The 16,503-nt window shown below is 35.8% G+C and overlaps 1 protein-coding gene across 1 annotated transcript in view; it reads left to right on the plus strand.

The window, feature by feature from the left end:
* POF1B (POF1B actin binding protein) overlaps positions 1-16,503 on the plus strand; it is a 106,349-nt gene that overhangs the window by 84,260 nt on the left and 5,586 nt on the right. The window contains exons 9-14 of the mRNA XM_055564121.1: positions 5,757-5,849; positions 6,752-6,865; positions 7,662-7,814; positions 8,345-8,464; positions 9,838-9,966; positions 10,776-10,858. Of these exons, the coding sequence (XP_055420096.1) occupies positions 5,757-5,849; positions 6,752-6,865; positions 7,662-7,814; positions 8,345-8,464; positions 9,838-9,966; positions 10,776-10,858 (692 nt within the window). The remainder of the gene's footprint in view (positions 1-5,756; positions 5,850-6,751; positions 6,866-7,661; positions 7,815-8,344; positions 8,465-9,837; positions 9,967-10,775; positions 10,859-16,503) is intronic.

Genomic DNA, 16,503 nt, shown 5'->3' on the forward strand with positions numbered 1-16,503 from the left:
ATTGTTTAGTTTCCAAGTGTGTAGAGATTTTCCTATTGTCATTCTGTTATTCATTTCTAGTTTGATTCCACAATGGTAAGAAAATATACTTGATATGAGATGAATTTTCTTGAAACGGTTAAGTTTAGTTTTATAGTCAAGGATATGGTCTATTTTGGGTATATGTTCCATGGGAACATGAAAGGAACATGTATCTGTCGTTGGATAAGGTATTCTGTAAATGCTGATTACATCCTTTGGTTGATGATATTGTTGAATTGTTATATACTCTTGCTCATTTTCTGCTAAGTAGTTCTATCAGTTGCTGAGAAAGGAGTGTAAAAGTGTTTAGTTATAGCTGTGGATTTGTCTGTTTCTCCTTTCCGTTCTATTAGTTTGTTTTTTTGTTTTTTTTTGTTTTAATTTTATTTTATTTTTAAACTTTACATAATTGTATTAGTTTTGCCAAATATCAAAATGAATCCGCCACAGGTATATATGTGTTCCCCATCCTGAACCCTCCTCCCTCCTCCCTCCCCATACCATCCCTCTGGGTCTTGTTTGATACGTTTTGCAGCTCTGTTGTTTGGTGCATAGACATTTAGGAAAGCTATATCTTCTTGGTGGATTGACTCTTATTTTGTAATGTCCCTCTGTGTCCCTGGTAATTTTCTTTGCTCTAAAGTCATTTTTTTTTCTTTTTTTTATTTTATTTTTTAAAGTATGAATTTATTTATTTTAATTGGAGGTTAATTACTTTACAATATTGTATTGGTTTTGCCATATGTCAACATGAATCCACCACAGGTATACATGTGTTCCCCATCTTGAACCCCCCTCCCTCCTCCCTCCCTGTACCATCCCTCTGGGTCGTCGCAGTGCACCAGCCCCAAGCGTCCAGTATCATGCATCGAACCTGGACTGGCAACTCATTTCATATATGATATTATACATGTTTCAATGCCATTCTCCCAAATCATCCCACCCTCGCCCTCTCCCACAGAGTCCAAAAGACTGTTCTATACATCTGTGTCTATAAAGTCATATTTATCTAATGTCAATATAGCCCTCCTGCTTTCTTTTAAGGCTTGCATGATATATCTTTTACTTTCATTATATATATTTTAAATTTCATTATCTTTGAAATGAGTTTCTTGTAGAAAACACATAGGTTATGTTTTTTTTTTTTTTTTTTTTCTTATCACTCTGTCAAGTCAATCTCTATCTTTTAACTGGCGTGTTTAGATCAAGTTGTAATTATTGGTATGTTAGAGCTAGACCTGCCATTGTGGTTTCTGTTCGTTCTTTTGTTTCTTTGTTTTCTTTGTCTTGTTTTCATGTAGATTACTTAAGTGTATTTTAGAATTCCATTTTGATTTATCTTTAGTGCTTTTGAGTGTGTCGTTTTGTGTAACTTTTTTAGTGGTCACTGTATTATATATCCATAACTTATTCCCATGTATTCAGTTCAGTTCAGTCGCTCAGTCGTATCCGACTCTTTGTGACCCCATGAATCACAGCACACCAGGCCTCCCTGTCCATCACAAACTCCCGGAGTAAACTCAAACTCACATCCATCGAGTCAGTGATGCCATCCAGCCATCTCATCCTCTGTCGTCCCCTTCTCCTCCTGCCCCCAACCTCCCAGCATCAGAGTCTTTTCCAATGAGTCAACTCTTTGCATGAGGTGGTCAAAGTACTGGAGTTTCAGCTTTAGCATCATTCCTTCCAAAGAAATCCCAGGGCTGATTTCCTTCAGAATGGACTGGTTGGATCTCCTTGCAGTCAAAGGGACTCTCAAGAGTCTTCTCCAACACCACAGTTCAAAAACATCAATTCTTCGGCACTCAGCTTTCTTCACAGTCCAACTCTCACATCCATACATGACCACAGGAAAAACCATAGCCTTGACTAGACGGACCTTTGTTGGCAAAGTAATGTCTCTGCTTTTCAATATGCTATCCAAGTTGGTCATAACTTTTCTTCCAAGAAGTAAGCGTCTTTTAATTTCATGGCTGTGGTCACCATTTGCAGTGATTTTGGAGCCAAAAAAAAAAAAAAAAAAGTCTGCCACTGTTTCCACTGTTTTCCCATCTATTTCCCATGAAGTGATGGGACCAGATGCCATGATCTTCATTTTCTGAATGTTGAGTTTTAAGCCAATTTTTTCACTCTCCTCTTTCACCTTCATCAAGAGGCTTTTTAGTTCCTCTTCACTTTCTGACATAAGGGTGGTGTCATCTGCATATCTGAGGTTATTGATATTTCTTCTGGCAATCTTGTTTCCAGCTTGTGCTTCTTCCAGCCCAGCGTTTCTCATAATGTACTCTGCATATAAGTTAAATAAGCAGGGCAACAATATACAGCCTTGACATACTCCTTTTCCTATTTGGAACCAGTCTGTTGTTCCATGTCCAGTTCTAACTGTTGCTTCCTGACCTGCATACATATTTCTCAAGAGGCAGGTCAGGTGGTCTGGTATTCCCATCTCTTTCAGAATTTTCCACAGTTTATTGTGATCCACACAGTCAAAGGTTTTGGCAGTCAACAAAGCAGAAATAGATGTTTTTCTGGAACTCTCTTGCTTTTTTGATGATCCAGCAGATGTTGGCAATTTGGTCTCTGGTTCCTCTGCCTTTTCTAAAACCAGCTTGAGCATCAGGAAGTTCACGGTTCACGTATTGCTGAAGCCTGGCTTGGAGAATCTTGAGCATTACTTTACTAGTGTGTGAGATGAGTGCAATTGTGTGGTAGTTTGAACATTCTTTGGCATTGTCTTTCTTTGGGATTGGAATGAAAACTGACCTTTTCCAGTCCTGTGGCCACTGCTGAGTTTTCCAAATTTGCAACATTTTATTGGTATCAGTTAACTACAGAAAGTTTTTCTTCTTTCATCTTTCTTTTAGCCTCCATATTTATGACTTTTAAAATATTTTCTCTAAGTACATTGAAAGCCACGTCAAACATTATAATTTTTATGGCTTGAATCATCAAATTTAATTTTGAAAATGCAAAAAAAGAAGGAAAACCTACTGTATTTACCCATATTTTTGCTTACTGTGTTACTTCTTCCCTCTTGATAGTCCAAGTGATTGAAAGTCACTCAGTCGTGTCTGACTCTTTGCAACCCCATGGACTGTAGCCTGCCAGGTTCCTCAGTCCATGGAATTCTCCAGGCCACAATACTGGAGTGGGTAGCTGATCCCTTCTCCAGGGGATCTTTCCAACACAGGGATCGAACCCAGGTCTCCCTCATTGCAGGTGGATTCTTTGCCATCTGAGCCACCAGGGCCCAAATTCCTTCTATCTTTTCCTTTCTCTTCAGAAAACTTCCTTCAACCATTCTTTTAGTATAGGTCTGCTAGTGAAAAATTATTTTTCTTTTCATCTAAAACTGTGATTTCCCCCTCATTCCTAAAGTTTTTTTTTTTTTTTTTCCCCATTGGATACAGAATTTTTAGTTGGCAATTCTCTTGTTTCATTACTTAAAAAACATTCTGGCTTCTATGGTTTCTCATGAACCATAACTATTGCTATTCCCAATAGTTAATGTTTCTTTTGCTGCTGTTAAGATTTTAAAATTTATCTTCAGTTTTAACAAGTTTGGCTGATAAGTCCAGGAATGGATTTCTTTGGATTTATCCTGCTTGAGGTTTTCTCAACTTCTTGAATGTGTATGTTTGTTTTTTTGCTAATTTGGAGGCATTTTCAGCCATTATTTTTTCATATACTTTTCCAGCTTCACCTTCTTTCTTTTCCCCTTCTAGGATTCTGATGACATAAATGTTATACTCCCATTGGATACTGAGGCTCTGTTCAATCTTCTAATCTATTCTCTCTCTGATGTTCAGAATTAAGTATTTTTTTGTTGTTCTATCTTCAAGTTCACTTATTCTTTGCTCTATCCTTTCCATTATGCTTTTTAGTCCATCCATTGAGCTTTTTTTTTTTTTTTAATATATTTAAGTTATTGCCCTTTTAGGTTCTAAAATTTCCATTTAGTTACTCTTAATTTGTTTTCTCAGATTTTCAGTTGTGTTGCTGAGACTTTCTTTTTTTTGTTATAAATCTTTGCAAATTCTTATTGAAACATTTTTAAGATGGCTATTTCAAAATCCTTGTCAGATATTTCTAACATTTTTGGTATCTTGATGTTGGCATGTATTAACTCTTTTTTTATCAAGTTGAGATTTTCCTGTTCTAAGAATAAGTGATTTTTTTTATTGACACCTGGAGATTTTGAATATTATGTCATGACTTTTTATTTTGATCAAATCTTCTTTTGTAGCAGGCCTCCTCTGATACTGAGAAACAGAGGAAGTGGGGCGACTGCTTATTACTGCCAGGTGGGAATGAAAGTCCAGGTTCCCTACTCTGCTTCTGTTGACATTGGCTGGGGGAGTATCTCATTGTTCTTCCTGGGCAGGGGTAAGGAATTGTAGGTTCCTACTGATAACACCCTGGTTTGGATGGGAAAGAGTGTTGTGGTAACGTTCCCCTCTTGGCCTCTACAGACACTGTAAGGTGAGTAGCTTCACTTCTGTTGGACAATGATGAGTCTTGACTTTTCACTGAAATTGAAAGTGAAGTCGCTCAGTCATGTCCAACTCTTTGCAACTCCAATGGACTGTAGCCTATCAGGCTCCTCCGTCCATGGGATTTTCCAGGCAAGAGTGCTGGAGTGGATTGCCATTTCCTTCTCCAGGGGATCTTCCTGACCCAGGAATCGAACCCAGGTCTCCCACATTGCAGGCAGACGCTTTACTGTCTGAGCCACCAAGAATTCGCTAATTCCAATTAGGTGACTAAGCAGGGAGATTGAAGGAGAGATAGTCTAATTTCCCTTCTTGGCTTTTAATGCTTTGGGTAGAGTAGAATATATTTGCATTTTTTTTCTGTGATGTTTGGATGAAGTAGAGTGGTTATTATCTAAATGCTATCTTCCTTGCTAGGCTGCCCTTTTTATGGTCCTTTGGCTAGAGAGAGCAGGCTTTCCTAGGGACTTTTTTTGTCTATATCTCCGGTGTTTTTGGGTTACTGATTTCCCCAACATCACTCTGATAAATGAAGCAAAAAGAAAGCCTAGGAAATCACTTCTGTATTTTTCCTTAGCTCAATGTTCTAAACCAGACTTCATTCTTTTTTTCACCTTTCAGAGTCTTTTTATGTATGTTTTATACATAAATTCCAGGGCTTTCAGTTATATTTAGCAAAAAGAATAGAGAAAAGTATTTGTGTTCCATCTATTCAAAAACAGAAGTTGCCTGTTTTAAAATCATTTTTCTCTGAAGAAATGAGTTTAACCTAGTGAAAGGATTTTCCTCCCTCTTTAAAATTTGAGATATTTTTATATTTCAAGCTTAAACTTTTTATTATATTATTCTCAACTCAGCCAAAATCAATGCATTTGGCAGCACACTTAGGGAGATGCAATTTATTATTTGAAGATTGACTGTCTCATCTTTTCTAATCTTTAGAGAAAAAAAGTAAATTTGAGAATTTGCTGATATATTTCTATCATGAAAAAGGTGATACTTCATCATGGAAAAAAGAGACCCTTTTCAAAAAACATAGCTATGATCTCTTCAGGAATATTCCTTGGATTACTTATGCATGTTATTGACCAAATGCCCTGCATCACTATTCTAATATTGCCATATTAAAAATTAAGTTGTGAATAAGTTTGCTTGTAGAGCAGAAAAATTAGATTACTATTACTTACATTGCCTGTTTTAAATGCTAGTAAAAATAAATCATCAATCGTTTTCTTCCCCCAGATGAGGGATATGTCTGCTAAATCTCTCCGACTAGTGCTGTCCACATTCAGCAACATACGGGAAGAGCTTGGACATCTTCAGAATGACTTGACAGTAACATTTATTTTGATTTTTCTTTCCAAAGATTTTCTAGTTCTTAGCTTCCTAACATATAAATCAAAGCATTCAGTCTGCCTTTTAAAATTTTAATACAATAATATTGTGCTCACCCAGATATAGTTATTTTCTTGCAACAGTTAATTGGGGTTGGAGGAGAGAAGTAAAGAGCTGTCCAGTGTGAAAATGAAAGAAACTTGGGTGCACACTTATTATTTAGTTTACCACTAAGGTAATTTAATGCTTAAAGCCAGGGAGTAGTTTGTAAAATTAGAACAATCTGACTCATTGATTGGGAACTTCCCCTTTTCTGTAATAATAAAGCATACTTTGAAGTTTTTTTGAATGCTTGAAAATTTCTATCTCTAAGAACTAACATTTTCTGATTTCTATTTTATTTTTTTAATTTTATTTTATTTTTAAACTTTACATAATTGTATTAGTTTTGCCAAATTTTAATTCGTGTTTTTCATGACATCAGCTAGATATATTCAGAAGACTTTCCATACAGTGAATTACTCCTTGAGGACTTTGGAGTGGGTTTTTTTGTTTTTGGGTTCTGGTGAATACATTCAGACTCTTAATTTGAAAAATCACAACCTGCTGGGATTAACGAGGAGTCTTTGTGGATGTAAGAAAAAAATGTTAAATAATCAGAAGGTTCTGCTTCATTGCACTTAGGATTCATCAATTCATCAAAATGTCTATCAATGCAGGTTTTAAAGTTTCAATCATTTTGTATCCCATATTTTGATTAACTTTTAGAATTCCATTTTATTAAACAACTGAAAATGAAATAAGTGCTTATTTAAACATTTCAATGAAAACAGATCTTTGTATTATGTAACTGTTGACAAGTTTCTGTAATTCTGAGTCATAACAAATAATTTTGGTTCTAGTCACTGGAAAATGATAAGATAAGACTTGAAAAAGACTTGGAATTCAAAGAAACTCAAATAAAAGAGTATGAAGAACTCTTGGCATCAGTGAGAGCTGATAATCGCCAACAGCAGGTAAATTGACATTTTCATTGATAATAAATTAGATTGATAGTTTTTCATATGCACAGTTAGCACATTGGATTTATGAGATACAATCCAATTAAAATATGATGAAATAATTTGTTCATATGAGAATTGAGAGGCCTTGGGTATTTCCAGTTACTGAAGCCCTGTCAGAAAAAAAAAAATATAATATATATCTCTCTTAAGTATTTTAGATATGAAGTATAAACAATTCACAATTTTCTATGCTGTTAGGTGACAAAAATTGTAAAATATTGAATATCTAAGTTCACTCACTCATTTGGTCTACTAGTGTGTTGCTAAAAAGGTTTTTGTAGATCTTAACACGTTTGTGCAATGAGTAATTGAATGAATGAACTCTAAAAGTTTTCTACAGATACCTGAGCAGAGATGATTCTTTGAAAATCATAGTAAATCTCTAAGGCTGATCCATTCCTAAAATTTGCTCCTGTGACAATCCCACATTTTGATTGAGTTTCCAGTTGTTACATAATCAGGCATAGGGTTATTTTGGTGCCTACTGGAAGGTAGGTTATCATATTGCCAAGGAGTAGCAAGAGTTTTCTAAATTGGTACACTGAAAATTCATCTAGTCTCGATTCCTTCTCACTCAAGAAGGAAAGTGAGAGTAATATCTTTCATAGCCGACTTAACTTACCATTTAAGGATAAATATATAAGCAAACTGGGCATGGAAAAATATTTGCTTTGTTTCATTGAATTAATCAACTAAAAGCACTCTCTCCTAAAGTCCATTTGTCTTATTTATTATGTATTCTTTACAGCAAGGATGTCAAGACTCCACCTCAAAATGCCAAGCATTGGAAGAAGACAATCTCTCTCTTCGGCATACGCTATCAGACATAGAATATAGATTAAAAGAGTTGGAATACTGTAAGCGTAATTTAGAGCAAGAGAATAAAAATCTGAGAATACAGGTATTCAAATTTTGTTTTAAGCATGTGCTATTGCCTTAATTATACCATTGGTTATATATACATCTATGTGCTGTGCTAAGTTGCTACGTCGTGTCTGACTCTTTGCGACTCTACAGACCATAGTCCCCCCAGGCTCCTCTGTCCATGGGATTCTCCAGGCAAGAATACTGAAGTGGATTGCCATGCCCTCCTCCAAGGGATCCTCCTGATCCAGGGATTGAACCTGTGTCTTTTAGCCTACACTGGCAGGCGGGTTCTTTACTACTAGTGCCACCTGGGAAGCCCATATGTGTGTGTGTGTGTATCCAATTCAATGCAAGAAAATACATAGACTGCTTTCTCATGATTTTACACACAGTTATGTCTTAACTCACTGCCATTTCAGCTGTAAAATTAACTTCCAAAAAAATCCCTCTGATTATTTCAATGTTTTGTTTAATTATGTGTTTTTTATCTATTAATGTTTTGTAATATAATATGCACTTCCTTCATAACAGTCTAATTACAGAAAATTATTTTGCCTTGTGTAGGTTTCTGAGACTTGCACAGGCCCAATGCTGCAGGCTAAAATGGATGAGATTAGCAACCATTACATGGAAGCGGTAAAAAGCTTAAGAATGGAGAAAGACAGAGAGATCTGCAAACTAAGGGTATGTAGATCCTACACTGCATAAATGTACAGGTCAGCACAGACTCTAATAAGATAATGTTATTTTCAAGTTTAAAGCTACAAACAAAAATCAACTGAAGGTAGAGTGATAGGAGTATGTTGTAGAACTTTTTGTTAAATACGTATCATTGTGTAAAGAATACTGTTAAATTGTTTTTTTTTTTTTGTTTTTGTTTTTTAATTTAGCTTCATCTTTTCTAGGAAAGAAAAAAAGAAGATGTTAAGTTGGGGTTGTTGGTTTTTTAATTTTGATTTATTTATTTGGTGATGGGGGAGAGGGAACACTTTATAATCCTACCTGAAGTTTGCTCTATGCAGGCAAGAACAACTTTCAAGATTGTCCAGTGAAGCCACATTTGAATTAATAAAAATCTTTCTTTGACTTTGAGGGGTGATACATAGCAAGAGCTTTGTCAAGTGCAAGGATAAAACTGTTGAATTATGTACCTGTAATTGGCATCAAAATCAAAGTGATATTTGTGAGAATAAGTGTACATTGCCTTATTTTGTCATTCTAGGTCAAATTGACTAACCCTTCAGTTACTGATACAATTACAATAGTAATTACAATTACTAATTGTAGTTATATAACTCAAATATTTTAATATAAAAATTGACCACAGTTTTTTTTTTTCCAAATATAATGTATAGTCTTTACCAAAAATCAAAATGAAACAAAATAGAATTTGTTCAAAAGGAAATCAACTTTTCTTGCAGATTTCCTCCACTGGTTTCTTTTCCATCAGAATGTTACTAATAACACTTTAACATAACAGTCATCTGTGCATACATAATACAGTAAAGAAGGAAATGAACAGGATTTGGAGTCAGAAGACCTGTCATGGAGTTGCAGCTGTGTTGCTTACTAGCTGTTGCTCCTTTGTATCATTTAACATCTCTGGATCTCATTTACCTGTTTTGTAAATAAGGTTTATAATAACACTTATCTCAGAGGGCTGCTGTGAGGACTGAGAGAAGTTATGCAGGAGGAATATGTTGTTAAGTGCAAATAATGATATAATATTAGTTACTGACTTTTCCTTAATTAGTATTTGAAGGAATATAAAGTACCTGTTTTCTTAGCTTTATTTTAATTCTGTTGCCTAGGATTTTTACTTACATAATGCCTAAGCCTAAATAGTAAAGTCAACTTTAAAAAGTGAGAAATTCCTAATTGGTATTTCAATTTATATTCAACATTCATAAAACTTCAAATGTTTGTAACTATTGATATTTTACTCTTCATTTCATAACTAGCTTTATGACTTTCTGCCACTTAACCTCTTTGGAACTCAGTTATCCATTTTGTTAAATGAGAATTATAATAGTTCTAAGTTCTTTTTAAATCCTTAGACTCAATTAAATCAGTACCAAAAAGATGTTTCAAGAAGAGAAGGAAGCTGCAATGATTTTCAATTCAAGATTCATGAACTGACAAGTTTGCTGGAAGAGAAGGATTCCCTTATAAAGCGTCAGTCAGAGGTAACAGAGAAGGGGTCAAGGTGGAGAGGAACCATACAACTCAGCCATGTGGGATAAATAATTCCCACAAACTAAGAAAAGACATATTTCCAAGACTTAATTTATTCATAAAGAAGAATGTGAATGACTATTAAGAAGTAGAAGGCTCTATTTCAGGAGAAATAATTCAAGGGAAAGATAGAATTGAAGCAAAAAATATTATGCCTTTAATATTTTTAAAATGTTGATTTTCTACTTCATTAGCAATGAAACTTCCAATAAGACTGAGTTGCTTCAGTAAGGGACTGTGTTATATTCCTTTCTATGACTATAGTATATAGCCCAAGTTCTGTTATAAAATAGTTACCGAAGGAACAAAGTATCCAAAATAGTGGTTAATATCGTATTGCTGTTATTGAACAAATGGTACTTGTAGTAATGTTCAGTAATAGATTATCTTTTAGGAAACAATATCTGTTCCCATATTGCAGTTTCAATGCTTTTCTGCTATAGTTTTACTTTTTAATCTTTTGCAACAGAAATTTTCACATATTCATCTTGAGAATCATGCCCATTCTATCTCATGTTATCCTTTAAGTATAGAAATCGTATACCAGTTAGTGGATTCTTGCAGAGACTTATAATGTAACTTAATTAGGTATCATGAAGCAAGACTATATGGAATTCAACAAGTAGGATTGGAATATTCTTACCTCAAGGCTAAAAAGGAAGGGAAAAATTATTCTTAGAACCTTGTTAAATGATCAGAAATACCTCTTACCTCATGTTTGTACTGTTTTCAAATGGTTATATTGTCTTTTATTTCTAAGGAACTCTCAAAGTTGAGACAAGAAATATATTCATCTCATAACCAACCCTCCAGTGGTGGAAGGACAACTATTACAACTAAAAAGTAATGTATTTTTAATGAAATTTGGATATGATTTTGGTTATGTTATAATCCAAGTTGTAGCATGTTTACTTGATACATACACCCCTAGACAGAATTTGATGTTTTCTGCTGGCCAGTAATTCTACTGAGGAATGAATGTTCACAAAAAGATGATAAAATTCAACAGCACACTTTCACTGTATTTATAATACATTAAATACAATGAAAGTAAAAAGCAAATAATTCATTGTTTAACCAACCATATTAGTCAGGACTCTTTCAGTTGTACATGCCAGAAACGCAGCTTAAACTGGGAATTGGTTAATCCACTTAACTGGGATTGCTTGTTGTCCAAATGGATTTGTGTGATCAAAATATGTCTTCAGAAATCTGTCTTTATCTTTTGGCTCTGTTCTTTCCTGCATAGACATCATCATTCTTAGGCAGCATCTCTTCTTATGTAATCAATATGACCATAACTTACATTGCCAAATCAAATAGAAAGTGACTCTTTATGAATACATTCAGCAACAATCAACTTTGGATATTTCATATAAATGGAATAATGCAAAATGTAATCTTTGGAAACCGAAATCTTTCACTTTGCATGTTTTCAAGATTCATCTGTGGTTTAGCATGTGTCAGTACTTCATTGATTTTTGTTACTAAATAGTATTCCATTTTATGGATGTATATAACATTTTATTTATCCATTCATCAATTGATGGAAATTTGGGCTGTTTTCAGTTTTGAACAATGCTATTGTAAATATCTGTGTTCAAATTTGTGTATAAATATGTGTTCATTTCTTTTAAGTATATACCTAGGAGTAGAATTGCTGAGCACATAGTAACTCTGTTTAACTTTTTGGAGAACTCCTAAATTTTTCCAAAGCAGCTGCACCACTTTATACCTGTTAGCATTTGCCTTATATATTGAGTTGCTCCTATATTGGGTGCATAAATATATACAATTGTTATGTCTTCTTGGATTGATCCCTTGATCATTTTGTAGTTTTCTTCCTTGTCTCTTGTAACAGTCTTTATTTTAAAGTCTATTTTGTCTGATATGAATGTTGCTACTCCAGCTTTCTTTTGATTTCCATTTTCATGGACCATTTTTTTCTACTCCCTCACTTTCAGTCTGTATGTGTCCCTAGGTATGAGGTGAGTCTCTTGTAGACAGTATATATATGGGTCTTGTTTTTGTATCCATTCAGTCAGTCTATGTCTCCTGGTTGGAGCATTTAATCCATTTACATCTAAGGTAATTATCAACTTTTATGTTCCTATTGACATTTTATAAATTGTTTTGGGTTTGTTTTGTAGGTCTTTTCTCCCTTCCTTTCCTCTTTTGTTCTCTTCTCTTGTGTTTCTTGCCTAGAAAGTTTCCTTTAGCATTTGTTGCAAAGCTGGTTTGGTGGTGCTGAATTCTTTTAGCTCTTGTTTGTCTGTGAAGCTTTTCTCTGTTGAGTCTGAATCAGATCCTTTCTGGGTAGAGTATTCTTGGTTGTAGGTTTTTTCCCCCTTTCATTACAAATATATCCTGCCACTCCCTTCTGGCCTGCAGAGTTTCTGCTGAAAAATCTGCTGGTAACCTTATGGGGATTCCTTTATATGTCATTTGTTACTTTCACCTTGTTTATTTGAATATTTTTTCTTTGTATTTAATTTCTGTTTGTTTGATTAATATGTGTCTTGGTGTGTTCTTCCTTGGGTTTATCCCATATGTGACTCTGCAATTCCTGGGCTTGGGTGACTATGTCCTTTCCCATGTTAGGGAAGTTTTCAACTATAATCTCTTCAAATATTTTCTCAGGCCCTTTCTCTTTTTCTTCCAGAACCCTTTTAATTCAAATGTCAGTGCATTTAATGTTGTCCCAAAAGTCTCTGAGACTGTCCTAATTTCTTTTCATTCTTTTTTCTTTGCTTTGTGGCAGAGATTTTCACCATTCTGTCTTCCAGGTCACTTATCTGTTTTTAGGCCTCAGTTACTCTGCTATTTTTTCCTTCTAGTGTATTTATTTCAGTTCTTGTCTTGTTCATCTATGTTTATTTGTTTTTTAGTTCTTCTAGGTCTTTGGTAAACATTTTTTGCATCTTCTTGATCTCTGCCCCCATTCTTTTTCTGAGCTCTTGGGACATCTTTACTATCATTATTACTCCAAATTCTATTTTAGATAGATTGCTTGTCTCCTCTTCATTTAGTTGTTTTTGTAGAAGTTTATCTTGCTTCTTCATCTGTAACATATTTCTTTGTCATCTCATTTTGTCACTTACTATGTTTATGGTCTCCTTCCCACAGTCTGCATGATCATGGTTCCTCTTGCTTCTGGTGTCTGCCTCCTTGTGGGTGAGGTTGGTCCAGAGGCTTGTTCCATTATCCCCTTGATAGGGTGATCAGAGATTGCCCTAAATGTTGCATGTCCTAGATATTGCTATTTGGTTGTCACTGCCCTGTCAGGGGTGGGGTCTGTTCCCTAGTTGTCAGAGTAGAGACCCCCAGATCTGTTTCTTAGCTGTGTTTCTGATCTGTGGTATAAGATAGGTAGGATTGAAGCACTCCCACTGGGAGAGAAGCCACTGAGTATTCCTCCTCTGGAGGTGTTCACCTGTCAATGTGCTCTGTTGTGTCCCCTTTAGCCTGAGCTTACAAAGTACAATGTTGTTGTTGGTGTTCTTGGTCCCACCTTAACTGTGGGCATGCCAGAAATTGGCCCTGGTGACTCAGGCATTGTTTTCATCAGGCCATTGGCTCAGATCCACTGAAGTCAGTCCTAGGACTGCATCAGCTATGCACCTGGACCCACCATGGGAACTACAGAGGCAGCTCATATTCTGGTCTGCCCCAACCTTCACATGTACATGCCCACAAAGCCCACAGCTCTTAAGTTATACCCCTCCCAGCTACAAGAACACTTGTCCTTTCAGATGTTTCACATGCACTGAATTTAGGAAGCTATCAGTGGAGGTGTAACTAAAGTTTTCACAGCTGCTAAGAGAGATTTCACCACTTCTTCCTTAGTCACACATCCCCTGGTTTCAGCCCCTTTGGGCAGATTTCCTAGTAGGGGGAGCTATCTGTGTCCTCCTAGGACAGCATGGGCAGGTCCTGACTCCCACTGATGGATTTTCTAGAGAAGCAAGTTTACCTATACGCTCCCAGGACAATAGGACAGCTCCTGGAACTCACTCGTGGATTTCCTAGTAGCAAGAGCTATCCATGCTCTCCTGGGACAGCAGGGCAGTTCCAGCATCTGCCTGCAGGTCTGGAAGAGGTGGTCAGTGTCTGCCTCTGGAGCCCAAGATGGCAATGGTGACTCATGCCAGTCCCCAGGCCTCCTCTAGGCAGTGTCCTGTGCCTGGGAGCACTCACAGGGAAAGAAGCTCTTATAGTGGTCCCACCCCTCTTCTCATGTGCCTCTCAATAATGGTGCCTTCTTTCTGGTGGGCTCAGGCTTCTTCCTAGTACACCTAAACCTAGTTAGGTGTAGTTTCCACACTTAACCATGGTCCTCTCCCTGAGATTGAGTTCTGGAATCTGAACTTCAGCACCCAAGCCCCATTCTCACTGACAGAAGAGTGTCTCAGGTTGGGGAACATAGATTGGCAGTGCCGACCGTCTGTGTAGGTTACTATTTTGCCTTCCACAAACCTGTTGCTGCTCTCTCCCTCTTAGGCTCCAAAAGTCTCCCTCTGTCCAGTATGATCTTTCCACTGGTGAGGAGACTTCTCAAGGTGTGGGAAACTTTCTTCCTTCACAGCTCCCTCCCAAGGGTGCAGGCCTCATCCTGATTTCTTATTTTTCTTTTAGTCCTACCCAATTATGCAGAGGGTTTTTTTTTAAGTCTTTTTTGGGGATATCTGAGGTCTTCTGTGACTGCTCTTTTGTCATCATACTCCTTTTTATGTTTTCAAGACAAAAGATTTCTCTTTAAATTTTTAAAAATTGTGATATAATTAACATATAACATTATTTTAGTTTTGGATATACAACACAGTGGTTCACTATGTGTATATTTCTAAGTGATCACCACAATAAGTCTAGTTAATACCCATTACCATCCATAGTTACAAATTTTTTTGTGATAAGAACTTTTAAAGATCTAATCTTTTAGCAACTTTCAAATATACAATACAGTATTATTAACTATAGTTACCATACTGGTCATTACATTCCAATGTATTTATTTTGTAACTGGAAGTTTGTACCTTTTGACCACTTTCACCCATTTTGCCCACCCCCCACTCCTCCACCTCGGGCAACCAGCAATATGTTCTCTTTACCTGTGAGGTTTTTTTTTTTTAGATCCCACGTACAAGTGAGATAATATGGTATCTGCCTGTCTTTGTCTGCCTTATTTCATTTTGCATAATGCCCTCAAGGTCAATCCATTCTGTTGTAAATGGTAGGATTTCCTTTACTTTTTGGCTGAATGATATTCCAGTGTGTGTGTATGTGTGTGTCTTGAATATACAATACATAATATTTTTTTTAATTTATTTTATTTTTTAAGTTTACAATATTGTATTGGTTTTGCCATATATCAAAATGAATCTACCACAGGTATACATGTGTTCCCCATCCTGAACCCTCCTCCCTCCTCCCTCCCCATACCATCCCTCTGGGTCATCCCAGTGCACCAGCCCCAAGCATCCAGTATCGTGCATCGAACCCAGACTGGTGACTCGTTTCATATATGATATTATACATGCTTCAATGCCATTCTCCCAAATCATCCCACCCTCTCCCTCTCCCGCAGAGTCCAAAAGACTGTTCTATACATCAGTGTCTCTTTTGCTGTCTCGTATACAGGGTTATTGTTACCATCTTTCAAGAGTCCATATATATGCATTAGTATACTGTATTGGTGGTTTTCTTTCTGACTTACTTCACTCTGTATAATAGGCTCCAGTTTCATCCACCTCATTAGAACTGATTCAAATGTATTCTTTTTAATGGCTGAGTAATACTCCATTGTGTATATGTACCATAGCTTTCTTATCCATTCATCTGCTGATGGACATCTAGGTTGCTTCAATACTTTATTTATCCATTCCAACATTGATGGACATTTACACTGATTTTATGTCTTGACTATTGGTAAATAATGTCACAATGAACATTAGAGTGCAGATACCTTTTAGTGTTTTCATTTCCTTCTTTTAAATACCCAGAAGTTAAATTGCTAGATCATATGATAGTTCTATTTTTAATTTTTTGAGGAACCTCAATACTGTTTTTTTTAATTTTACAATATTGTATTGGTTTTGCTATATATCAACATGAATCTGCCACAAGTATACACATGTTGCACCAGTTTGCATTCCCACCAACAGTGCAAAAGTTTCCCTTTTTTCCACACCCTTGCCAACACCTGCTATTTCTTGTCTTTTTTATAATAGCCATTCTAAGACAGATATGAGGTGGTATCTTTATTGATATCTTTAAATTGTGTGCTTTCTTTGTTTGATAACCAATCTGGTTAGAACTATATCAATTTTAGTGATATTCTTGAAGTTATTTTCATTATTGTATTTTATCTGTTTTATTGGTTTATTAGGTATATTTCTTTTTTTATGATTGCTGTAAGTTTTAAAGTATTCTTTTTTATATTATCACAGTTTGTCCTCAAATAATGTATCTCATCACATGTAGCATAGAAA

The sequence above is a fragment of the Bubalus kerabau genome, chromosome X (genome assembly GCF_029407905.1).
Source record: "Bubalus kerabau isolate K-KA32 ecotype Philippines breed swamp buffalo chromosome X, PCC_UOA_SB_1v2, whole genome shotgun sequence".
In the NCBI taxonomy this organism is placed as follows: Eukaryota; Metazoa; Chordata; class Mammalia; order Artiodactyla; family Bovidae; genus Bubalus; species Bubalus kerabau.